We start from the raw sequence: 27,414 nt of genomic DNA on the forward strand, positions 1-27,414 counted from the left end.
GTGTGTATATATACACAACACACACACATATTGTTTTGGCCAGGTGCAGTGGCTCATGCCTGTAATCCCAGCACTTTAGGAAGCCGAGGCAGGTGGATCACTTGAGGTCGGGAGTTCCAGACCAGCCAGGCCAACACAGTGAAACCCTGTCTCTACTAAAAATACAAAAATTAGGCCAGGAGCTGTGGCCCATGCCCTAAATTCCAGCACTTTGGGAGGCAGAGGCGGGCGGATCACCTGAGGTTGGGAGTTGGAGGCCAGCCTGACCAACATGGAGAAACCCCGTCTCCACCAAAAATGCAAAATTAGCCAGGCGTGGTGGCGCATGCCTGTAATCCCAGCTACTCCGGAGGCTAAGGCAGGAGAATCGCTTGAACCCTGGAGGCGGAGGTTCCAGGGAGCGGAGATAGCGCCATTGCACTCCAGCCTGGGCAACAAAAGCGAAAATCCATCTCAAAAAAAAAAAATTAGCCGGGTGTGGTGGCACATGCCTGTAATCCCAGCTACTCGTGAGGCTGAGACAGGAAAATTGCTTGAACCCAGGAGGTGGAGGTTGCAGTGAGCTGCGATCGCACCATTGCACTCCAGCCTGGGCAACAGAGTGAGACTTTGTCTCAAAAAATAAAAATTATTATTTTAAAATTTTATGTTAAAAAATTGTAAACCCGCTAGACTATAATGGCTGATAAATGCCTAACAAATAGTTGGCCTTGTATTTGTTTAATGAATAAAGGAATGAATGAACAATGTCCAGGTTCTAAATCTGTCTCTCCACCATTAACTTTGTGATCTTAGCTTGGCTTATTCTTACTCTTGATTTATTCTCCGTAGACCTTGATTTACACCTCAGTAGAATTTAACATTGTTTAGTAGGCGTTAAGTGAATGCCACTGTGGGAGGAGTTTTCGGGGAATAGACGAATAGAGTACAATACAGCCCTGCCACAGAGGAGCTTACACCCATAAAGAGGACCAACATAAACACAAAACAGTAAGAAAAGAAAAGCAAAGCCCCACTGAAACTTATGTGCAGTGTTCTTTGTAGTTGCTTCCCAGCATTCATTCTGCCCCTTTCTCAATGTGTAGCAGCTCCTGGATGGGTTGGGTAGGTTTGACTGCAGAGAGTTCTAGGTGCTGCCCTAGACTGGCCTGAGTCATTAAGGACTGTTATGTCATTCTGGCCACAGTATTAGATCACAACTGGGCATATAAATCTGATTAGTACTGAGCATTTATAGGCTTTGCCAAGTAGATCAAGTGTGGACCCGTGCCCTAAGGTAGGCTAATCAGAGGGAAGCCTGGGACATTTATTCAGTGATTAGAGATAAGACTTTCTGGCATGTGGAATACTCGCCATTTTGCTACAGTGAAGGCCAACCTGAGAACCAACCCTTCTTGTGAGCAGAAAAATCACACACACACAAAATCTCAGCATTGACTTTGATACTCACTCTGCCTCTGTACTGGCCAGTTTTCTTGAGCCAATGCCTTTCTTGTAAGGTTTTAGATTGTTTGAGTTGAGATTTCTATTAGTTGCAATAGAAAGAATTCTGAAATAGGCTGCTACTTTGTCTCACCAGACCAGATTATTAATTTGGCATTTTTTCTAATCTATACTCCCCAATAATCATTCAATATATGTTCAAAGGAATGGCTGAGTGGTAAAGGGTAGAAAGGGCATGTTTCTCTTCACTGTTGTGATCATTTCTGCTCTGGTCTAGATTTACATATCCTCATTAAAAAGAAATCCCTGCACTTACTTGAATCCAACTTCCTTATAACATAGTAATGTGGTATACCCTTAAAGGGGAGTGGAGAAGGAGGGAGGTGCAGTAATCTTATCACTCACAAAAGGCCACATATCAAAGTACCAGTGCCAGCCACATGCTGAACTCTTCTACCAGAGGAATTCTATTAAATATATCCTTTTTCTTTATTACGTTTCCAATGGTAAAATGTTTTAGTGCTCTTTATGGATTGAATCTCCAGGCAATTACCTGGCTAGGCCACCCTCTTAAAATGGCTCCAAATTAGAAGATTCATGATAAGTACTGTGATTAAAGTGTCCTAAGTTTTTTTGTTTGTTTGTTTTTTGTTTCTGTTTTTGCTTTTTGGGACGGAGTCTCGCTCTGTTGCCCAGTCTGGAGTGCAGTGGCACAATCTCGGCTCACTGCAACCTCTGCCCCCCGAATTTAAGCAATTCTCTGCCTCAGCCTCCCAAGTAGCTGGGATTACAGGCATCCGCCACCATGCCCAGCTAATTTTTGTACTTTTAGTAGAGATGAGGTTTCACCATCTTGGCCAGGCTAGTCTTGAACTCCTGACCTCGTGATCCACCTGCCTTGGCCTCCCAAAGTGCTGGGATTACAGGCGTGAGCTACTGCGCCTGGCATAAAGTGTCATAAGATTTTAATACATGAAGTCAAAAATCTCAGGAGTAGCTTTTCCATTTACTAGCTGTGTAACTTTAGCAAAGTCTCAACTTAATTTTTCTAATCTGGAAAAGAAAAATGACTACACCTATCTCAGGATGAGATACCTGATCTGATAGATCAGGTATATGAGTGTACTGTGTAAATTTATAAAGTGAAAGATGGTAAATTTTTTGTATCTAAACAGCTAAGCTGATTTTGAATCTAAACAGCTGATAAACACCAAAAAAAAAAAAAGCACTTCATTAAGAAACATAGTTAAGAACCATATGATATATCCTAGTAATTTTAGCAAAGAGCATTCCAACCTGGTTGGACCAACCATGTAACCTTGAGTTTAGTTCCAAGCACCTGTCTTCTTAATCCTTTCACATCTGTCTCTGAACCCATTAGACTTTACTGATTTTAATATCTCTCTTTTCCTTCCCACTGATTACTTCCTCTCTCCCTATAACAGTGCTCAGGCCTCCCAGATGTTTTCCAAGCCACTTTTCTTCTTTTGCTAAGCATATATCTATTTATATCACATTTCCTAACTCCTACACACTTTGCCAGTACTGTCTTACTCTTAGACTTTACCAAAACTAGTATCAAGGAAACTGAACAAGGAATTAAAAAAAACTTTTTCCTCACTTTTTTTTTTTTTTTTTGAGACAGGGTCTCACTCTGTTGCCCAGGCTAGAGTGCAGTGGCATGATCACAGCTCACTGCAACCTTCACCTCCCAGCTCAAGCAATCTTCGTACCTCAGCCTCCCAAGTAGCTGGGACCACGGGCACACCACCACTCTCAGCTAATTTTTGTATCTTTTGTAGAGACAGGGTTTCACCATGTTGCCCAGGCTGTTTCAAACTCCTGGATTTAAATGATCCTCCCACCTCAGCCTCCCAAAGTGCTAGGATTACTGGCGTGAGCCGCTGCTCCCGGCCTCAACTTTTTATTCTGAAAACCTTAATCACAAATTTGTTTCTTCTCCACTTTCACTGCATCACTTGACTAGCCTTTTAAAAAAAAAGAACAAATAATTAAAAAATAAAAAGTTGAGGCTGGGCGCGGTGGCTCACGCCTATATTCCCAGCACTTCGGGAGGCTGAGGTGGGTGGATCGCCTGAGGTCGGGAGTTCGAGACCAGCCTGACCAACGTGGTGAAACCCCATGTCTATCCACTAAAGAAATAAAATGAGCCAAGTGTGGTGGTGCATGCCTGTAATCCTAGCAACTTGGGAGGCTGAAGCAGGAGAATCGCTTGAACCCAGGAGGCAGAGGTTGCAGTGAGTGGAGATCATGCCATTGCATTCCAACCTGGGCAACAAAAGTGAAACTCCATCTCAAAAATAAATAAATAATAAAAAGTTGAAACATAAACTTCAAAAGCATAGCAGTATGGTCATCTGTATAAGATTTATAATTTAATATATAATATTATGTATATAATATATATTATATATAATATCATATAATATATATTAAATTATAATATATATTTAATATATAATATATTCTACATTTATAATATTATATATTATATATAATATAGTTAAATGCTTATATCTGAAGTAAACACTTCAATCCATATAGAAAAATTCTTATCAACATACAGAACTTTTTTTTTTTTAGACCTTTACTAAGATCTCAACTTATTTTTTTTTTAATTTTATTATTATTATACTTTAAGTTTTAGGGTACATGTGCACAACGTGCAGGTTTGTTACATATGTATACATGTGCCATGTTGGTGTGCTGCACCCATTAACTCGTCATTTAGCATTAGGTATATCTCCTAATGCTACCCCTCCCCCCTCCCCCCACCCCATAACAGTCCCCGTCCCCAGTGTGTGATGTTCCCCTTCCTGTGTCCATGTGTTCTCATTGTTCAATTCCCACCTATGAGTGAGAACATGTGGTGTTTGGTTTTTTGTCCTTGCGATAGTTTGCTGAGAATGATGGTTTCCAGTTTCATCCATGTCCCTACAAAGGACATGAACTCATCATTTTTTATGGCTGCATAGTATTCCATGGTGTATATGTGCCACATTTTCTTAATCCAGTCTGTCATTGTTGGACATTTAGGTTGGTTCCAAGTCTTTGCTATTGTGAATAGTGCTGCAATAAACATACGTGTGCGTGTGTCTTTATAGCAGCATGATTTATAGTCCTTTGGGTATATACCCAGTAATGGGATGGCTGGGTCAAATGATATTTCTAGTTCTAGATCCCTGAGGAATCGCCACACTGACTTCCACAATGGTTGAACTAGTTTACAGTCCCACCAACAGTGTCAAAGTGTTCCTATTGCTCCACATCCTCTCCAGCACCTGTTGTCTCCTGACTTTTTAATGATCGCCATTCTAACTGGTGTGAGATGGTATCTCATTGTGGTTTTGATTTGCATTTCTCTGATGGCCAGTGATGATGAGCATTTTTTCACGTGTCTTTTGGCTGCATAAATGTCTTCTTTTCAGAAGTGTCTGTTCATATCTTTCGCCCACTTTTTGATGGGGTTGTTTGCTTTTTTCTTGTAAATTTGTTTGAGTTCATTGTAGATTCTGGATATTAGCCCTTTGTCAGATGAGTAGGTTGCAAAAATTTTCTCCCATTCTGTAGGTTGCCTGTTCACTCTGATGCTAGTTTCTTTTGCTGTGCAGAAGCTCTTTAGTTTAATTAGATCCCATTTGTCAATTTTGGCTTTTGTTGCCATTGCTTTTGGTGTTTTAGACATGAAGTCCTTGCCCATGCCTATGTCCTGAATGGTATTGCCTAGGTTTTCTTCTAGGGTTTTTATGGTTTTGGGTCTAACATTTAAGTCTTTAATCCATCTTGAATTTATTTTTGTATAAGGTGTAAGGAAGGGATCCAGTTTCAGCTTTCTACATATGTCTAGCCAGTTTTCCCAGCACCATTTATTAAATAGGGAATCCTTTCCCCATTGCTTGTTTTTCTCAGGTTTGTCAAAGATCAGATAGTTGTAGATATGCGGCTAAATGTCAAAATATCTTATAAATAATTTGCTCAAAAAATGACCAGTATTTAGTCAAAAATTAGCCGACCATACATGGAAACAAACATTTTGAGTCAGAACTAACAGAAATGTCAAAGAAAAGGAAACCTACCAGAGCAACCAGAAAAAGACTGCAGTAAGAGCATGCTTACACATGTGCATGCTTGAAAAAAATAACCTAATAGAAACTCTAGAATTAATAGGTTTAAGAACCCAATGTATAGATTTAATAGCATATTGCACACAGTTTAAGATAATTACTAACCAGAACACATGCTAGAAGGCTACTTAGGGCCGCAACACCCACTGACTCCCTGAGTCAGCTAGGAGGAGAAACCAAGGCACAGGAAGCCCAACAGGAAGTAAGCTCTGCAGCCATGTTTTCCTGAGGAAGCTGCTGACAAAGTGGCCCAGCCAGCACAGGTATTTTAAGGAGGTGCTGCCACCTCTTTGGGGCAGCAAAAATATCTCTTCTGGAGCCTTCGAAGGCTAAATGGACTATATTGTCCAGGCTGGACTCGAACTCCTGAGCTCAAGCAAGACTTCCACCTCAGCCTCCAGAGTAGCTCGTACTACAGGCATGTGCCACTGCAACAGGATAGTTTTATGTATTTAAATAAGTTTACATTGAAAAAGAAAAACAAGAGGCCGGGCACGGTGGCTCACACCTGTAATCCCAGCACTTTGGGAGGGCGAGGCAGGCAGATCGCAAAGTCAGGTGTTCGAGGCCAGCCTGATCAACATGGTGAAACCCCATCTCTACTAAAAATACAAAAATTAGCCAGGCATGGTGGTGTGTGCCTGTAGTCGCAGCTACTCAGGAGGCTGAGGCAGGAGAATCACTTGAACCTGGGAGGCAGAGGTTGCAGTGAGCTGAGATTGCACCACTGCCCTCCAGCCTGGGCAACAGAGCAAGAATCCATCTCAAAATTAAAAAAAAAAGACCCTCTGGACCAGTAGGAACTATAAATGAACTATAAATATCTGTTGAGGATGCCATAGTTGAGACTTCCTTGAGTGACTTAAATTTACCAGTAAAATAAACAATTTCAAGTTTGTATGCACCTAATAATATGGCCTCAGTGTATCATACAGAACCACAATGAGAAACAGACAAAATCCACTTTTCTATGGTGGAACATTTTACCATACCTATCTCAGTAACTGAGCCCCAAAATCAAACAAAACATCATTAAAGATATAGATTTTTGAAATAACATGATTAACAAACATAACCCAATTTATATATTAATGTTCACAAATGCATTATTTCAAGTGCACATGGATTATTTGTAAAAGTTGAACATACTCTGACAATAGAGCAAGTGCCCATAAATTTTAAAGAACTGAAATCATACAGAGTATGGTCTGTGCACAATTAAGCTAGAAGTCAGTAATGAATAATAACCAGAAAATCTTGATTTTTATATTTAAAAATCAAGAAATACTTTTCTACATAACCTGTGGGTGCTGGGCATGGTGGTATGCACCTGTATTCTCAGCTATTCAAGAGGCTCAGGTGGGGGGATCGATTGAGCCCATAAATTTGAGACCAGCTTGGACAACATAGCGAGATTCCATCTCAAATGAATAATCTAGGGGTCAAAAGAGAAATCACCATGAAAATTTTAAAACTATTTACCTGAATGATGATGAAAATACTACATATCCAAATTTATGGGCCAGACACGGTGACTTATACCTGTAATCCCAGCACTTTGGGAGGCTGAGGCAGGTGGATCACTTGAGATGAGGAGTTCGAGACCAGCCTGGCCAACATGGTGAAACCCCATCTCTACTAAAAATATTTTAAAAATTAGCCAGATGTGGTGGCGGGTGCCTGTAATCCCAGCTACTCCGGAGGCTTAGGCAGGAGATTCGCTTGAACCCGGGAGGCGGAGGTTGCAGTGAGACAAGATCATGCCATTGCACTCCAGCCTGGGCAACAGAGCAAAACTTCTTCTCAAAAAAAAAAAACCAAAAAAATTACTAGGTATGCCAGAAAACAAGATTAAGTGACTATAAACCAATGTGGGAGGTTTGTGAGGAACTGCTAAAAATCTGTTTTTCATTCACCTCTCTATCAGGAAGGCTGTCATGAGGCAGTTTTTCATCACTTTCCAGGTTCTGATGAGGTGTGAGAAACCACTATAAGAGTATGAACTCTTGATATGGTCTGATGAGAATGGTACTTTACCTCTGTGATCTTCCTAAATTGCATAACCCCAGTTTTTCATGAGAAAAACATAGACAAATTTCAATTGAGAGGCATTCTACAAAATACCTGTCCAGTACTCCTAAAAATATAAAGGTCATCAAAAACAAAGTCAGAGAAACTGTCACAGCCTAGAGGAGACTAAGGAGACATAATAGCTAAATGTTTTTTGTTTTTTAAATTTTTTATTATTATTATTTTCTATTTATTTTTATTTTTTAATAGCTAAATGTTATATGGTATCCTGGCTGGGATCCTGAAACAGAAAAGAACACTAGGTACAAACTAAAGAAATCTGAATAAAGTATGGGCTTTAGTTAATAATAATGTATCAATGTTTGTGTGATCTTTTTCACCAAGCTGCATATATAGATGCTTCTAAATTCCCTCCAGCATACCAATGTAACACACAAATTTTATCATTTCTGAGTTCTATGACCTGAAAAAGTTTAGGAAGCACTGACCTAGAGAAACTCTCATACATGTACATGTGCACTAGGAGACATGTACAAGGATATTTATTGCATCACTGTTTGTAATCGTGAAAAAATGAAAACTGAACCTGTCCATCAACATGATAGTAGATACTGTGATATATTCCTGCAAAAGAATACTATGTGGGCCAGGCTCGGTGACTTGCACCTGTAATCCTAGCACTCTGGGAAGCCGAGGCAGGAGGATCACTTGAGCCCAGGAGTTAGAAACCAGCTGGGGCAACATAGGGAGATCTCCCTTCATGCAAAAATTAGCTGTGCATGGTGGTGCACACCTGTAGTCCCAGCTAATTGGGAGGCTGAGGTGGGAGGATCACTTGAGCCTGGAAAGTTGAGGCTGCAGTGAGCCATGTTTGTGCCACTGCACTCCTGGGTGACAAAGCAAGACTCTGTCTCAAAAAACTAAAAAAAAAATGCTTTGTGTAGAATAAGAAAAAAATGAATAAACTAGAGCTACATATAAAACCATGGGCAAATCTCAAAAACAATGTTAAATGAAAAGGTCAAGTTGGAAAAAGTTAGCTACTCTTTATATATGTTTTTCAAAAAACATAAATGCTATATATTCATGGATATATACATATGTGATAAAAATTCAAAACCTTACATGTGAATGGTGACTATCAAAACCAGGACAGCTGGTACCTCTGGGGGATGGGAATAGGATCTGTAAAGGCTATTTTGGGGATTCCACTATACTTAACACAGTTTTCTTTCTTTAAAAAAGAAAGGATCTGAAGCAAATATGGCAAAATGTTAGGATTTGATAGATCTGGAAGGTGAATATATCAATGTATTATTCTCTACACTTGTATGCTTAAGATATTTTATAACAAAATAAACACAAAATATATCCTAACTCTGATCGTTCTTCAATACTTCCACTGCTACTGCCACCATTTGACCTGGATAACTTTCAGTAGCCATCTGTCTTATCTCCTTGCTTTCTCTCTCATTCCATATAACATCCATGATAATATTTTATAAATATAAATTAGATCTCACCACCCTCCTATTCAAAATCTTTCAATGGGTTTACATTACTCTAAAAATAAGAATCAAATGCCTTATCACATTCCGCAGTCCCTTGTTTCAACTCCCTTTATCCCTGGTTCACTTAGTGTCACTATCCTTCCTCCAGTATCATTATCTATCCTCTCAAACTGCTTGATTTTCTTTATGGAATATATCACTACCTCAAATTATATTAATACATGTATTATGGGTATGATCAATTCCTGCACCCCCAGTCCTTTGCTAGCATATAAGTTCAGTGAAGGCAGGGACTTTATTCTCTATTCTATCCCCATTGTTTGACTCATGTCAAGTATGAAATAAGTATTTTCAGAATAAATGAAGAAATGAGGCTAGGCATGGTGGTTCATGCCTGTAATCCCAGCACTTTGGGAGGCCGAGGCGGGCAGATCACAAGGTCAGGAGATCAAAACCATCCTGGCCAACATGGTGAAACCCCGTCTCTACTAAAAAGACAAAAATTAGCTGAGTGTGGTGGCGCGCACCTGCAGTGCCTTGGGAGTCTGAGGCAGGAGAATTGTTGAACCTGGGAGGCGGAGGTTGCAGTGAACCGAGATTGTGCCACTGCACTCCAGCCTGAGCGGCAGAATGAGACTGCATCTCACAATTAAAAAAAAAAATTAAAAGAAAAGAATGATTTATTTTCATTCAAAAAGAGAAGGGATGTCATCTCAGTGGTAAAATATGGCAGAATCAAATGTATGGAGGCTGAAACTTACAGGGTATTCTATCAACAGTCACAACACTAATAGCCAAAACCCATAAAGTATTCATCGTGTGCCAGGCATTTCCAAGCACTGGAATCACATACTTTTTGGGGTGCATGTCAACTTTGTTTTCCTTCTTATAGGCCCTGCAGACCTATTCATATCTGAGATCCTGCATGCTAGCCACAATTGATTTGATTTGAAAGCAACACTGATTGAGAGAAAAGTCCATCCATTAGTCAGAGACAGCATTCTTTTCCTTGCAAGTTTGAGCTGATTGATGTGTAGGCTAAAGAAGTTTGAAGATGAGTCATACTAATGGCAGGACACTTTGGAGTGAAGGGAACAGCTGCTGAGGCCCCTGAAGCTACACTGGTCTCTGCCTTGTTGCTCAATGTTTCCTTGGCTTAATGACATAGGTTACCCTGCTATCCTTCCAGTAAAATACACCCCAACAGAGCTAAGTCTCTTTGTTTTGTTGATTATTCATTCTCTTACAGATAAAAAAAGCAAACAATCTCTAAATCAAGGAAACTTGAGTAAGGCAGTCCTTTCTACTCCTTGTCTCATTTAATCCCTACCACATTATGAGAGATTATTACTGTTCCCATTTTGCATATGAAGAAACAAGGTTTGAACAGGTCCAATACCTTTCCTAAAATTAGGAGTTAGTGATGGGGCAAGATTCCAGCCCTGGCCTGTATGACTCCAGAGCAGAGCTCTGAACTGTTATGTGGGGCTACAGGAAGGCCAGTAATAGGACTGCAGTAGAGATGAAGTTGGGAAGACAGGGCCAACATTGTGATACCATTCAGGGTAAATTAGAAAATAACACAGTGATGGGGCAAAAACCAGATTTCACTCTGTTTGTGGATAAGATCCAATAAAAGCTCTTTAGTCTTACATTCCAACAATCTTTGGCAGAGAGGATATATACCAACACAGAATGTCTGTGTGATTAAAACGCTCTCTCTCTCTTTGACAGAGTTGACAGTGTTTAAAGAATGACAGGATACATTTTTTTAGAAACATAGAAAAATGGAGTTTTAACAATATATATTCAGAGATGGCTTGTAGTTGACTGTCACAAGGTTTTCAGTTAGGCAGGCACATTTCTTGTCATTCTTGAAAACTCCCTCTCAATCTTGCATGCCTAGAGAAGCTCTGCTGAAGACAGTTTGACATAAATGAGGCTATGAAGACAGATTTCCAATGTAGGGAGGGGACGAGGAGAGAAAGGGTTTGATGAATTAATGTATGATTTGAACAGAGTTAATAAAACAAAAAGCTTATGATTAGCCATAATCCCAGCATTTTGGGAGGCCGAGTTGGGACAATCACTTGAGGCCAGGAGTTTGACATCAGCCTGGCTAACATAGCTGGACTCCTGCTCTACAGAAAAATTTAAAAATTACCTGTGTATGGTGGCATACTCCTATAGTCCCAGATAGTTGGGAGGCTGAGGTGGGAGGATCACTTGAACCCAGGAGTTCCAGGCTGCAGTGAGCTATTATGATGGTGCCACTGCACTCCAGCCTGAGAGAGCAAGACCTTGTCTCCAAAAACAAACAAACAAACAAAAAAACTTATGATTAAAAAACACTCAGAATCCCAGCATTTTGGGATGCCAAAGCGGGTGGATTACCTGGGGTGAGGAGTTTGAAACCAGCTTGGCCAACATGGTGAAACCCCATCTCTAATAAAAATACAAAAATTAGTCAGGTGAGATGGCAAGCACCTGTAATCCCAGCTACTGGGGGTAGGGGTGGGGGGGCTGCTGAGGCAGGGGAATCGCTTGATCCCAGGAGGTGGGGGTTGCACTGAGCCGAGATCATGCCACTGCATGCCAACCTGGGCAACAAAGCCAGACTCCATCTCAAAAAACAAAAAACAAACAAACAAAAGCCCATTCAGAAATCACCTTACAAAACATCCTTGCTGTCACAGAAAGAATAAGTGGAATAATTGGTTTTCTCCAACTAAAATTGGATTATATTTTTTCAATACTTTAAAAAATAATGTGCCTTGGAGGTGGGGAGGGGTGGGGAGGAAAAGCAAAAAATAAAGATAAAAATAATGTGCCTTGAGAAACAAATGGTAGGCTTGAGCTCCATTTTCGTATCCACCTAATAGTATAATTTTGTTTCTCTTTTTTGAGACAGGGTCTCACTCCTGTTGAGTAGTTGGGACTATAGGTGTGTAAATAATTTCTTCAAAAAAAGTGCTGCTTTCTTCCATTTTAGAGTCAATTTTGCACACATTAGAATGCCTAATATTATCCTAAAAAGGCTCTGTTTATTCTTGTTTTCCAACTGTTACACATAAAGTTTTGGTGTGGCAAAAGGAATAGCACTCGAATATAAAATTTTCTTTTTAATTCTCAGCAAGGCAAGTTACTTCTATAGAAGGGTGCCTACCCTTACAGATGGAGCAATGGTGAGTGCACACTTGGACAGGGGAGGGGAAGGGGTGCGCCTGCTGCTGTGTCGTTCCCTACCGGCTAGGGTTACAGGGCACAGGCTAAACTAATTCCGATTGGCTAATTTAAATTAAAGGGTGAGTGCTTTGGCGGGAGTCAGGGCAGAGCAGGTATCAGGTAATCGGAATGAGTCAGGGTGGAGTAGGTAATCGAAAAAGGTTGCTTTATGAGGAAGTTAAGTTTAAAAGTAGAAGGCAAATAATTGAACATACTGACATATTCTTTGAAAAGAAATTTAGAACTCATATCTAATACAGCCTTTTGTTCTCCATATATTTCACTTTGTATAGTTTCTGCTGTTACATTACCAAGTTCACTAATCCTTTTTCTGCAATTCTAATCAGCTGTTAAGCTCATCCAGTAAATTTTTAATTTCAGAAGTTCATTTTGGGTCAGGCATGGTGGCTCACGCCTGTAATCCCAACACTTTGGGAGGCCGAGGTGGGCGGATCACGAGGTCAGGAGATTGAGACCATCTCGGCCAACATGGAGAAACCCTGTCTCTACTAAAATACAAAAATTAGCCGGGCGTGGTGGTGCGTGCCTGTAATCCCAGCTACTTGGGAGGCTGAGGCAGAGGAATCACTTAAACCTTGGAGGCGGAGGTTGCAGTGAGCTGAGATTGCACCACTGCACTCCAGACTCCAGCCTGGCAACAGAGCAAGACTCCATCTCAAACAAACAAACAAACAAACAAACAAAAGTTCATTTTGTTCTATTATAATATCTTCTATCTGTCTCCTCATTATGCTCATAGTTTTCCTTTCTTGACTACAATAATAGTTATTTTAAAGTCCTTGTCTGCTGTTCTATCATCTCTGTAATTCCTGGATATGTTTCTAATGATTTATTTTTCTCCTGTTCATTGGTCACATTATTCTGCTTTTGTAATTTTTTATTTTTTTTTGCATATCTAGCAATTTTGGTTGGATGTTGGATATTGTGAATAAGATGTTGTTGAGCACCTAAATTTTGTTTTCTTCCTTTAAAGAATGCCAGGTTTTATTTTGTCAGGCAGATAGGTTACTTGCAGATCAACTCTATCCTTTTGAGGTTTGTTTTAAACCTTGTCAGGGTTTGGCCAACAGGGTTTGGAGTAGTACTCTGACTACTCCAACTGTGAATTTCTCTCAGGCCTGTGGGAGTAATGGTAATTTTTCTACTTGCAGCACTCCGGAAGTTGTTCTTTCTGCGTTTTTTGATGTGTATGGTCTCATAGACTCTCATCCTTGGCACACACAAGTTAGAATCCATCCAAAGACCCAAGGATACTCCTATACAAATTTCTAGAATTTTTTTTCTGTGTACTCATTCTTTTCCAGTAATTTTGTCAGGCATTTGAACTACAGCAACTCAATCTTGAATAGAAGCTGGGTAAAATGAGGCTGAGACCTACTGGGCTGCATTCTCAGAAGGTTAAGGCATTCTAAGTCACAGGATGAGATAGGAGGTCAGCACAAGATACAGAACACAAAGACCTTGCTGATAAAACAGGTTGCAGTAAAGAAGCTGGCCAAAATCCACCAAAACCAAGATGGTGATGAGAGTGACCTCTGGTCATCCTCACTGCTACACTCCCACCAGCACCATGACAGTTACAAATGCCATGACGATGTTAGGAAGTTACCCAATATGGTCTAAAAAGGGGAGGCATGAATAATCCACCCCCTGTTTAGCATATCATCAAGAAATAACCAAAAAATGGGCAACCAGCAGCCATCAGGGCTGCCCTGCCTATGGAGTAGCCATTCCTTTACTTTCCTAATAAACTTACTTTCACTTTATGGAGTCACCCTGAATTCTTCCTTGTGCGAGATTTAAGAACTCTCTTTTGGGGTCTGCATCAGGTCTCCTTTCTGTTAACAATTTGTCCTGCAAGTTTAACCTGATTTAGCATCCCCAAACTTCTACCTCTCAACTTAGTGAAGCTAACATGCTCTATTTTTGTTCCTTCTTCCTGTACTAAAGTCCAAAAAGGACTTCCACACAGAGATCTAGCATGATTGTAGGGCTCACCTTAATAGTTTTTCTTCCCTCTTGTATCTCAGTTCTGTGATGCCTATTGTCTTATTTGCGAAAACTATTTCTCATTTATCTTGTCTGGTTTGTTGTGTAGTGGTCTAGTTTTCTAGTTGTTTAGAGTAGCAGGTCTAGTCCAGTACTAGTTACTTGATATGGCCAGAGGAAGAAGCTCTTTGAAAATATTTCTGTAGCAAAATGTTAACTAACAGATTTGTGTCCCTTAGAAAAGACAATTTCAAAGGTTATAGTTTCATTGCCTTGTAAGACATTAACAAGTTTTGTATCTAACGTAGCAGTCTTATAAAGTTGGCCTTCTGTACCCATGGGTTTGGCATCTGGGGATTCAACCAACTAAGAATTGAAAATATTAAAAATAAGTAGTACAACAATAAAAATTAATACAAATAAAAAACGCAGTATAATGAGTATTAACACAGAGTTTACATTGTATTTGGTATTATAGCAATCTAGAGATGTTTTCAAGTATACGGGATGGGTTGGGAGCAGCGGTTCACACCTGTAATCCCAGCACTTTGGGAGGCCAAGGGGGTGGGGGGTGGATCACTTGAGGTCAGGAGTTCGAGACCAGCCTGGCCAACATGGTGAAACCCCACATGTACTAAAAATACAACAATTAGCTGGATGTGGTGGTAGGTGCCTGTAATCCCAGCTACTCAGGAGGCTGAGGCAGTAGAATCACTTTAACTAGGAAGGCAGAGGTTGCAGTGAGCCGAGATCACGCCACTGCACTCCAGGCTGAGCAACAGAGCGAGACTTCGTCTCAAAATAAATAAATAAATAAAAATAAAAAATAAAGTACATGGAAATTAGCTGGGCGTGGTGGCATGCGCTTGTAATCCCAGCTACTCAGGAGACTGAGGCAGAGAATTGCTTGAACCCAGGAGGCGGAGGTTGCAGTGAACCAAGATCGTTCCACTGCACTCCAGCCTGGGCAACAGAGCAAGACTCTGTCTCAAAAAATAAATAAATAAATAAATAAAGTATACACGATGATGTGCGTACTTATATGCAAGTAGCATGACATTTCATGTAAGGATCCCCAACTTTGGTATCAGTGGGAACCATAGAACCAGTTTCCAGTAGATGCTAAGGGACACTATACTAACATTGTTTTCTAAAAATGTCTGTAAATATTCAGTTCCTTATAATGCTCTTTAAACCAGCTTTACCATCTTATTGGCTCCCTTATTAATGAGTTAGGCAAAATCATTGACAGGTGTTCATTCATATCAAAGAATCACATTTTTAACTTTTTGGAAACCATATGTCAACAAAACAATGTGATAAGTGCAGTGTGAAAAGTATGTTGTGGAATCAGGAACTAATTTGTTCTCTGCCTAAGCTTCGCCTAGGTTAAGTATAGTGATTGTTAGGAGAAAACGCCATTGAGTTATCCTAGAAGGTGACATTTGAGCTGTCTTAGCAGGCAATATAGACTTTTCTTATGCAGCAGGGGTGACAGTGGTCCTCCAAGCCAAATAAACTACTCATTAGTCGTTCACAAGCATTGTAAGCAGTTCGCTTGTGTTAGAGGGGGGTTGCCTGTATCCAGGTGGGAATTAGAGGTGAGACTGGACAGGAAGGGTGGAAGCAAGGCATAGTGAAAAGAGCACTGGCTTCAGTCAGGAAACAGGTTTGCATCCTAACTCTGTCTAGAACTACTTATTAATAATTTGGCTTTTTGGGCCTGTTTGCATAACTGTAAATTGGGGCATTAATAACTTCTCCATGTTGTGTTAGGATTATATTAGATAGCCAAGTAAATCGCATAGTACATTGGTGCTGTAGATGTTTAATAAATTACAGTTATGATTATTAATTAGAAAGTGGTCAACAATTTCACATGGTGCCAAGTTGGAATAAGATAAAGAATATTAAATAATCTGTAATCAGATTTCCCAATTAGGAAGTTATTGACGACTCTGGCAAGAACTGCTTCAAAGGAGCAGGACCAGAATGTGTTGAGAAATGGGTGGAAGGTGAGGAAATGAGGAAGAGGATAGCTAGTCCTTTCAGAAAGCTTGCCCTGAATGGGAGAAAGGTGATTCAGTTCAACACTTACGAGAACTTTTTTTTTTTTGTAGATTGAGGAAACTTGAATATTTTTGTATCCTGAAGGGAGAAATGGATGAAGAAGAAATGGATGAAGAAGACCGAAGATAATGATGAAGGGATAATTTGGAATAGGATTCACAGCAAGAGAGACAGAAGGGAAAGACATTGAAGAAACAGACTAGTTGACACATGAAAAAAATAGAGCAGAGGAAAACACGTCCATGTTTTTCCACGTCTAATGAGAACAGGTCTGATGTGAAAGGAATTGGAGGAGAAGGGGAAGTTTGGTGATGCACAGTTTGCATCCCAGAAGGCTCTTGACAACAAAAGTGTCCACAGCAGATTCGTCCAGTCTAGATAGACCATGCACAGAGAATTTCAAAGAAAAGCAGAATAGATTTCCAAACCTTTACCCTAATCCAGGGAGGAGAAGACGGGACGTCAAAATATAGTCTTGGGTATAGAAGCATTGGGTCGCAAAGGCCTGAACAACTGCTGAAATCAAGGACAAATATTATGGTACATGGCCCTGGGTCAGCCTGTGTTTTAGAAACGAATTAAGAAAACCAAAACAATTGCAAAGCCCGCCCTATGCTCTAACAATCTTCCGTCTTCGATCTCTTCATTGGCCAGTGTCATGCAAACACTCTGGATTAAACATGCATGGTCTAACATTGATTGGCATGTTAAAGAATCCTTCTGTGGCCAGCGATTGGCGGGCGTGTCTGGGCTCTAGCCAATCCGGAAAGGGGCGGGCTGGTTAAGCGTCAGGTTCCCTGGATCGACCGGTCAGCCCAGTAACTGACTACTTTTCTCCCTTCTCTAGGGTCTTAGCACAGTGACTGATGGAGCTTTCCTACCAGACCCTCAAATTCACGCATCAGGTGCGGGAAGCGGTAAGGAACGCATATATAAAAAATGATTATACCAAGAACCCCTCTCCTACTGTTGCTGCGGGACGATTCCGAGTCTCCGGTTGCTATGGCGACAGAGTCCGCTACTAGAGCAGCGCAAACGCAGTGAGAGGCGCTCAGCCGATGTGGTTAAATCCCGGGCTGGGCTTGCAGCCGTGATGGAGGGAAAAATAAATGAGACACAGGCGGGTTTGGGGGTGACAACGGGTCGGATGAAAGGGACGGCAGGGTCGGTTCCTGATTGAGGAAATGAGGTATTGACAGGGAGGTGTTATTAGACGCTGGATCTTGATTGGGTGAATGGATTTGGGGAGTGGTCAAAATTAGATTGTTGAAAGACAGGAAAACATTGACCTGGGAGTTAGTTAGAATATTGGCTTCTGATCCTGATTTGCCATCACTAAGGCTAGAGATCTTAGGCATTTAATTCCCCTCTTGGGCTTCAGTTTCTCCATCTGAAAGTCAGGGAATTGGACTGTAATCTTTTTCACACGAAGATTACATGAGCTCTACAATACATTAAGTGGTTTACCGTGGTCTGTGTCACCTGCTACTGGCCAGCAATTCTTTCCACAGAAATGAACATGAATTGAGGACACATTTGTCTGCCAGGCACTGGGGAGATAAAAACAATGTGGGGGCGGGGGGAAGGAAAAATAAAATTAAAGTTAAAAAATACTTCTACCTGGATCTCATTCCTAGAGGTTCAGAATTACTGGCTTGGAATGAGTTCTATGCATCAATATTTTTAGAAAGCTCAACAGGTGATTACAGTGTGTAGCCAAGGTTATGAACCACAGCTCTAGTATCTCCTACCTTTTAAAAACTAATAATACACAAAAAGGTAACCCTCTGGCTTCATACCCATTATGGTTACCAGCCTCTGTTTATTTCTCTCCATCTTCTAGAAAAGGTTGGCTACACATGTTGTTGCTAATGCCTTACCTCTGGATTGTACTTAAGCCTATTTTAATCTGAGCATGAACTACCTGCCTCCGAATCTTTTGGGTTACCCTTTAATAGAGCAGATTCTTGGGCCTCATGAAGACACTGAATCAGAAACCCCCTGGGATGATTTCTTGAAACTTGCACTTTAAGCACGAACTCTACGTTTGAAAAACACAGCCGTAAACGTTCTCATATATTTTCATGACTTCTAGTACTATCTTTTAAAAATTTATCTTTTTGGAGACAGAGTCTTGCTCTGTCACCCAGGCTGGAGTGCAGTGGCATGATCTCAGCTCACTGCAGCCTCCACCTGCCGGGTTCAAGTGATTTTCCTGCCTCAGCCTCCCGAGTAGCTGGGACTACAGTTATGCGCCACCATGCCCAGCTAACTTTTTGTATTTTTAGTAGAGACAGGGTTTCACCGTGTTGCCCAGTTTGGTCTCGAACTTTTGAGCTCAGGCAATCTTCCCCCCTCAGCCTCCCAAAGTGCTAGGATAACAGGCATGAACCACCATGCCTGGCCGACTTCTTCTTCTTTTTTTTTTTGAGTCGGAGTTTTGCTCTTGTTGCCCAGGCTGGAGTGCAATGGTGTGATCTCGGCTCACCGCAACCTCTGCCTCCTGGTTTCAGGCAATTCTCCTGCCTCAGCCTCCCGAGTACCTGGGATTACAGGCATGTGCCACCATGCCCAGCTAATTTGTTTGTTTGTTTGTTTTAGTAGAGATGGGGTTTCTCCATGTTGGTCAGGCAGGTCTTGAACTCCTGACCTCAGGTAATCCGCCTGCCTTGGCCTCCCAAAGTGCTGGGATTACAAGCATGAGCCACCATGCTCGGCCAAACTTCTAATACTATCTATATACCAAAAACTCCCCCAACCTACCTCAACTGGACTTGTTTGTTAAGCCCCAGACCAATGATCCAGAAGATAAAATATGGGTAGGACAATGGATCAACTGATAACTTGACATATCTACTGGGGTGTTGCAAGTATCTGCATTGTGTGTGTGTGTGTGTGTGTGTGTGTGTGTGTGTGTGTGTGTGTGTGTTTGAGACAGGTTTCACTCTGTCATTCAGGCTGGAGTGCAGTGGTGCGATCATGGCTCACTGTAGTCTCACCCTGCTCAAGGGATCCTCCTGCCTCAGCCTTTCAAGTAGCGGGAACTACAGGCATGCAACACCATGCCCGGCTAATTTTTCTGTATATTTAGTAGAGATGGGTTTTGCCATGTTGTCCAGGCTGGTCTTGAACTCCTAGGCTCAAGTGATCCTCCCACCTCGGCCTCCCACAGTGCTGGAATTATAGGCATGAGCCACTGTGCCTTGCATCTTAACTTGTTTAATGCCTAACTACTTCTCCTCCTTCTCCTTTTCCTTTTCTCCTTCTCCTTCTTCTTTTCTTCAACAGGGTCTTATTCTGTCACCCAGGCTGGAATGCAGTGGTGTGATCTCAGCTCACTGCAACCTCCGTCTCCCAGGCTCAGGTGATTCCCCCACCTCAACCTCCCAAGTAGCTGGAACCACAGGCATGTACCATCACACGTGGTTAAATTTTGTATTTTTTGTAGAGTTTCACCATGTTGCCTTGGCTGGTCTCAAACTCCTGGGCTCAAGTGATCAGCCTGCCTTGGCCTCCCAAAGTCCTTGGATTACAAGCGTGAGCCTTCGTGTCTGGCTTAATGCTTAACTTTTAAATGTCCTGTCTAAAACCTGTACCTTTCCCAGTCTTTCCCCATAGGGGAAACCACCCCAGTGAAACCACCATTCATCCGATTGCTCAAATCGTAATTCTGGGGGTTATCCTTAGCTCCTTCTTTCTCCTGGTCCCTCTCTGTCCTCTACAAGAGGAAGACATCAGCAAATCTTATTGATTCTACTTCTATATTGTATCTTTAATAATCCATATATTCACATCCACCTCCTGATCTAAACCTCCATGCCCTGTCACTGGAACCACATTAATAGCATCTTAGCTATTACCCGTTGGTTTTTGCTTCTCTTCAGTCCGACCTTCATCCAATGATCAGGGTGATTTTCTTAAAATAGTGCCACTCTTTTAATGGGATCCTTTTAATGGCTTTCCATTACACTTGGGATAAACCCTCCAAATCTTGACAAGACCTACAAAGCACTGCAATAAAGCCCAACCTCTGCCTCCATGCTTTTCCTCTCCATTTTCTGTGTTGCCTCTCAGTGCTCCAGCCACATTCTCCCTAATCTAACGTCTGACAACTCCATAGCATTTATGCCATAAATTTAGTATTTAATTGGATTAATTATATTGTTATCTGTTGCTTGCATGTAACAGATAATATAAATTTCTTGGAACTTGAAAGCAAGGCAGGAACTCAAGCCTTATTTTTTGTTTTAGTCCCTAGATGGCGCTAAGAACAATATTTAGGTATGCTCACTGATGGTTTGATCTCTTGGGGTCTATGTGCAAGGAATTGTGCTGAGTAGGGATCTGGAGAAGCTGGAGGAGGGGATGTGATCCAGTGTGTTAGATATAAAGAGGACTGACTGCACGTCCACAAGACATTCTGATTACCTACATCATCTACTGTATTGGCATTTTCAGAATATTTTCTTTGTATTTGGTTTATTTTTGTTGTTTCAAATTATTTATTTACAAATATATTTTCAGTTTTTAATTTTTAACAAAGTAATGGCAGCACATCACTTAAAATTATAATAGTTCAACAAAATTTGAAAAAAACCGAGTCTCCTGCTTCACCTCAACTGGCCCTTACTTAATTACTGCTCCCCAGAAGCAACTGCTTCGACTTGTAACAGCTTCTTCAAAATAACATGTTTATACTCTTTTTCTTTTTTTGAGACAGAGTTTTGCTCTTGATGCCCAGGCTAGAGTGCAATGGTGTGATCTCGGCTCACCACAACCTCCACCTCCTGGGTTCAAGCGATTCTCCTGCCTCAGCCTCCTGAGTAGCTGGGGCTACAGGCACCCACCACCACACCCGGCTAATTTTGTATTTTTAGTAGAGACGGAGTTTCTCCATGTTGGCCGGGCTGGTCTCGAACTCCCAACCTCAGGTGATCTGCCTGCCTCGGCCTCCCAAAGTGCTGGGATTACAGGCGTGAGCCACCGTGCCTGGCGATGTTCATACTCCTGAAGCTTGATTTTTCATTCTCAGTTATAGTCGACTCACTTTTATGAAGATGAGCACTGAACTCCCTTCTACTTCTCCCTGTCCCTGGCCTCCTCCCACCATCAGTATGTATTTCCCTTCCCTCATTCTCTCAACACGGAGAGAAATTCTATCATAATTTTCATTAAATCAATTTTCAGTATTAATATTAATCCGATTGCATAAATACTATTTAGAGCTGAGCCATACAGTGCACTTTGGTTATATTTTATATTTTATTTAACTTTTGGGACAAGACTCAATCATATATTAACCAATGCATTCTTCTTTGGTTTACTTTTCTGTATATTTGATACCACTTCCTTCCTAGACTTTCCAACAGAACTGTAAAATTCTCAATGTGGGGAAGCTAATCAGGTAATTTCTAAGTCTGATTTTTTTTTTTTTTTTTTTTTTTTTACTGGGTGGTATCTTTTCTGGATCTCTGAGATTCTCCTGCTGTGTCGACTCATTGATCTTTGGGCTTACTATACAGCTTTTTTTTTTTTTTTTCCTAGGAAATCCCTTCCTCCCTTCCCTGTGTTAGAAATCCTGCTTCCTGGGCTCCATGTCTTCCCCTTCTTGCGCTATATCCCTCTTGTAGTGAAACATATCAACCAATAACTACCTGAGAAAAGATATATGGGAGGTAAAGTTTTGGAAACAAAGTATCTATGAAACTTCTCCTCTCACCTTGATTGGTGATTTGGCTGAGGTTAATACTCTAGGTTGGGACTGATTTCATCTCAATTGAGAAGGCATTGCTCCATTACTTTTTTAATTAATTAATTAATTATTTTGAGCAGGGTCTTGCTCTGTCAGCAGTGGCCCGACCTTGGCTCACTGTAACCTCCACCTCCCGGGTTCAAGCTATTATTCCCATGCCTCAGCCTCCCAAGTAGTTGGGATTACAGGGGTGCGCCACCATGCCCGGCTAACTTTCTATTTTTAGTAGACATGGGGTTTCACCACGTTGCCCAGGCTGGTCTCAACCTCCTGGCCTCAAGTGCTCCACCTGCCTTGACCTCCCAAAGTGCTGGGATTACAGGCATGAGCCACCATGCTAGGCCCCAGTTTCTTTCTTTCTTTTTTAGAGACAGACAAAGTCTCTCCCAGGCTGGAGTGCGTTGGCATGATTTAGCTCATTGCAGCCTTGAATTCTTGGGCACAAATGATCCTCCCACCTCAGCATCCCAAGTAGCTGGGACTACAAATGTGCACCACCACACCTGGTTAAATTTTTTATTTTTTGTAGAGACAGGGATCTCACTATGTTGCACAGGCTGGTTTCAAACCCCTGGCCTCAAGTGATTTCCCCCACCCACCACCTAGGCCTTCTAAAGTGCTGGGATTATAGGCATGAGCCATTGCACTCAGCCTGCAGGTACGGTTTTTTTTGTTGTTTTTTTTTTTTTGAGATGGAGTCTCACTCTGTCACCCAGGCTGGAGTGCAATGGTGCGATCTCAGCTCACTGCAACCTCCGCCTCCCGGGTTCAAGCGATTCTCCTGTCTCAGCCTCCCGAGTAGCTGGGACTCTAGGTACGTACCACCACGCCCGGCTAACTTTTGTATTTTTAGTAGAGACGGAAGTTTAACCATATTGGTCAGGCTGATCTCAAACTCCTGACCTCATGATCCACCTGCCTCGGCCTCCTGAAGTGTTGGGATTACAGGCGTGAGCCACTGCCCCTGGCCCAGGTATGTTTTTTATTGATGGTTAAATGTTCCTTTTTCACTGTATCCTGTTCTTGCAAGATGTCATGCTTTCTTTCGTCTCTCTGAGGAGGTTTTCCTTTCCTTCCTGCCTGCCTTTCTTTTTCTTTCTTTTGTTTCCTTCCTCCCTTCTCTTTGTTTCCTTCCCTCCCTCCCTCCTTCCTTCCTTCTTCTTCTTTTTTTTTTTTTTTTTGAGGCGGAGTCTCGCTGTGTTGCCGAGGCTGGAGTGCAGTGGCACGATCTCGGCTCACTGCAACCTCTGCCTCCCAGGTTCAAGCGATTCTCCTGACTCAGCCTCCTGAGTAACTGGGACTACAGGCATGTGCTACCATACCTGGCTAATTTTTTTTTTTTTTTTTTTTGAGACGGAGTCTCGCTCTGTCGCCCAGGCTGGAGTGCAGTGGCGCGATCTCGGCTCACTGCAAGCTCCGCCTCCTGGGTTCACGCCATTCTCCTGCCTCAGCCTCCCGCGCAGCTGGGACTACAGGCGCCCGCCACCACGCCCGGCTAATTTTTTGTATTTTTTAGTAGAGACGGGGTTTCACTGTGTTAGCCAGGATGGTCTCGATCTCCTGACCTCGTGATCCGCCCGCCTCGGCCTCCCAAAGTGCTGGGATTACAGGCGTGAGCCACCGCGCCCGGCCACCTGGCTAATTTTTTTAAGTTTTAGTAGAGACGGGGTTTCACCGTTTTAGCCAGGATGGTCTCAATCTCCTGACCTCGTCATCTGCCCGCCTCAGCTTCCCAAAGTGCTGGGATTACAGGCGTGAGCCACCGCTCCCGGCACCTTCCTCCTTTTCTTTTTCTTTCTTTCTTCTAACATTTTGTCTGTTTCCCCTTATGTTCCTTTTTGTATTTTTTAATTTGTGGTTTTGTCTTTCATGTGGGATATTTTCCTCAAAAGTCAGTGATACAGGGTTGTCCATTTATTTTTAAGAATGAGTCACCTAGGCTGGGCATAGTGGCTCACACCACTAATGCCAACACTTTGGGAGGCCAAGGCAGGTGGAGCGCTTGAGGCCAGAGGTCAAGACCAGCGTGGGCAACTTGATGAAACCCTGTGTCTACTAAAAATAGAAAGTTAGCTGGGCATGGTGGCACCACCCCTGTGTTAGAGGTGAGAGGGTTGCTTAAGTCCAGGAGTTTGAGACCAGCCTGGGCAACATAGTTAGACCTCATCTCAACAAAAAATAAGCAAAATGAACAGGGCATGGTGACAAGTGCTGGTGGTCCCAGCTACCTGGAGGGCTACAGTGGGAAGATCACTTGGGACCGGCAGGTTGAGGCTGCAGTGAGCCGTGATCACACCACTGTACTCCAACCTAGGCGACACATGGAGACCTCGTCTCAAAAAAAAAAAAAAGATATAAAAAATGAGACACCTAAAATTTAATTAGAATTTTTGTGTTTTAGAGGAGGCTTGTCTCACAAAGACAGTTTTTCTGTAGGATAATCAGGTACCAGGGCCCTTTTCATTGGGGGATGCCAAATGTCAGTTATGTGTAGGTCTTTTTTCTGAGGCCTTCCATTTCTATGCTCTCCTTCAGGGAATAAGGGCAAAATAAGTTTGGTTGCCAGCAGTGTTGGAGAGAACAGAGGAAGACTTTGTGGGGGTGAAAGCAGGGAATGGAAGGTGGGGTTTCACCTCTCTCTTCAGTATATACGCTTCCACTGAATTATCCCTTTCTTCAGGTAGGCCAGGTAGTCCTGGTAGTCCTGGTAGTCCCGTCTTCTGCCTGGGTAGGGGAGGAATTGTAACCTGATTGGAGAAGGGGAGGGAATCTGCAATACCCTGTTCAGCATGCTCTTTATACCTCACTTCTGCCCTTGGAGGTGCCTGATGACTCCAGAGGAACCTGGTGTCCCCATTCCTGTAACTTTCTAGGGTTCTGTTATATGTTTTCTTCTTCTCCTTCTTCTTCTTCGTCTTTTTTTTTTTTTTTTTCCTGAGATGGAGTCTTGCTCTGTCACCAGGCGGGAGTATAGTGGCATGATCTCGGCTCACTGCAACCTCTGCCTCCCATGTTCAAGCGATTCTTCTGTCTCAGTCTCCTGAGTAGCTGGGACTACAGGTGTGTGCCACCATGCCAAGCTAATTTTTCTATTTTTAGTACAGACAGGGTTTCACCATGTTGGCCAGGATGGTCTTGATTTCTTGACCTTGTGATCTGCCCACCTTGGCCTCCCAGAGTGCTGGGATTACAGGCGTGAGCCCCCGCGCCTGGCGTCTTCTTTCGTTTTTTGGGTTTTTTTGAGACAAAAGAAGTCTGACTTGATTGTCACCCAGGCTGGAGTACAATGGCGCAATTTCAGCTCACTGCAACCTCTGCCTCCTGGGTTCAAGCAATTCTCCCACCTCAGCCTCCAGAGTAGCTGGGACTACAGGCGTATGCCACCACACCTGGCTAATTTTTGTATTTTATTTTTATTTTTGGTAGAGAGGGTTTCAACATGTTGACCAGGCTGGTCTTGAGCTCCTGACCTCAAGTGATCCACCTGCCTCGGCCTCCCAAAGTGCTGGGATTATAGACATGAGCCACTGTGCCTGGCCTCTGCTTCTTATTGGCTTCTTTCCCTGTAGGTGTTGGTTTTCTCTATTTTTGGTTTTCTTTGCTTTTGGCTTTCTTTGCTTTAAGTCAGCTGGTGTTTATCCATTTGCTTCCCCTGTGTCAATTTCCTCCCTCCCTCCCTCCCTTCCTTCCTTTTGTCTTTCTTTCCCTTTCTTTCTTTCTTTCTTTCTTTCTTTCTTTCTTTCTTTCTTTCTTTCTTTCTCTTTCTTTTCTTCTCTCTTTTTCTTTCTCTCTCTCTCTTTCTTTTTTTTTTTTTTGAGACAAAGTTTCACTCTTGTTGCCCAGGCTGGAGTGCAATGGCACAATCTCAGCTCACCGCAACTTCTGCCTCCCAGGTTCAAGTGATTCTCCTGCCTCAGCCTCCCAAGTAACTGGGATTACAGGCATGCGCCACCACGCCTGGCTAATTTTGTATTTTTTTTTTTAAGTAGAGACGGGGTTTCTTCATGTTGGTCAGGCTGGTCTTGAACTCCTGACCTCAGGTGATCCGTCTGCCTTGGCCTCCCAAAGTGCTGGAATTACAAGTGTGAGCTACCGCGCCTGACTCTTTCTTCCTTCCTTCCTTCCTTCTTTATTTCTTTCATTCTTTCTTTCTGTGTTTGTTTGGAAACAGGGTCTCACCGTTTTGCCCAGGCTGGAATGCATTGGTGCCATCAAGGCTCACTGCAGCCTTGGGCTCAATCTATCCTCCTGCTTCAGCCTCTGGAGTAGCTGGGGCCACAGGCATGCACCACTATTCCCGGCTAATTTTTAAATTTTTTGTGGAGATGGGGGTCTCCTTATGTTGCTCAGGCCAGTCTTGAACTCCTGTCCTCACACAATCCTCCCACTTCAGCCTTCCACAGTGCTGGGATTACAGGTGTGAGCCACCTTGCCTGGTTTGGGTCATAGATTTTTTATTCCTTTATCATCATTTTAATAAGGCTTTGGGAGGGAGCAGAGATAAGTGATATCAAGAACACTTTTTATTTAGATATTTATTGAGTGCCTACTGGGTACAAAGAATCCTACTAGTTGCTATTGCAGAGGTTGGTTTCAGAGAAGTGAATATTTAAAAAATTGACTAACATATGATTCATATCTAAAATATTTTTAAAATTGATTTCAAGCTAGGCATTTGTCACACATGTTTATATATTCAAATTTAGTTTTCAATATGGTTATTTCTTTGGATATTGTAGGGTCTGGTGGCTGAGCATGAGAGTGGGTATTAGATGCTTTTGAATTTATATCTTGGTTTTCACCTGATTAACAGTAAGGCAAATATGCATTTATTCATTAACTCATACGATAAACGCAATTTAGTGCCTGCTTTCTGTACAACATGGTACTGGTGTTGTGAGATTTGCCTAAATGGGATTAGTGACACTAACACTACTGATTATTTTTAGAAAGGCCATTTTCTCTTGGTTTTCATGATACTACCGTCTCTTTGTTTCCTACATTTCTTTCTGGTCTCCTTGATGAGCTGCTGTCTCTCTGCCCCTTACATTCTTGTTCTTTAGGATCTAAATTTGTCTTTTCTGACCAGCCCCTTTACCAATTTAATAAAGTGTCCCTTCTTGATTCAGGGAGTAGATATCACCACACCATTCTTATCCCAGGAAATTATATTTGAATGTTTACTGGTTGCTTTCTTCCCCCAATCCTTGTAGACTGTAGGCTCCTT

The 27,414-nt window shown here is 42.1% G+C and overlaps 1 protein-coding gene across 13 annotated transcripts in view; it reads left to right on the top strand.

Annotated features, from left to right (window-relative positions):
• KATNAL2 (katanin catalytic subunit A1 like 2) overlaps positions 1 to 27,414 on the top strand; it is a 240,550-nt gene that overhangs the window by 1,446 nt on the left and 211,690 nt on the right. For 5 of the 13 annotated variants that reach the window (XM_055368787.2, XM_063699201.1, XM_055368781.2 and 2 more), the window contains exons 2-3: positions 16,486 to 16,704; positions 17,283 to 17,352. In XM_055368787.2, the coding sequence (XP_055224762.1) occupies positions 17,302 to 17,352 (51 nt within the window). In that variant the 5' untranslated portion in view covers positions 16,486 to 16,704; positions 17,283 to 17,301. Of the gene's footprint in view, positions 1 to 16,485; positions 16,976 to 17,282; positions 17,353 to 27,414 lie in introns of all 13 variants that reach the window. The other 8 variants (XM_063699202.1, XM_055368788.2, XM_055368784.2 and 5 more) reach the window with 3 other exon arrangements.

Source organism: Gorilla gorilla, chromosome 17, assembly GCF_029281585.2.
Source record: "Gorilla gorilla gorilla isolate KB3781 chromosome 17, NHGRI_mGorGor1-v2.1_pri, whole genome shotgun sequence".
NCBI classification, from domain to species: Eukaryota; Metazoa; Chordata; class Mammalia; order Primates; family Hominidae; genus Gorilla; species Gorilla gorilla.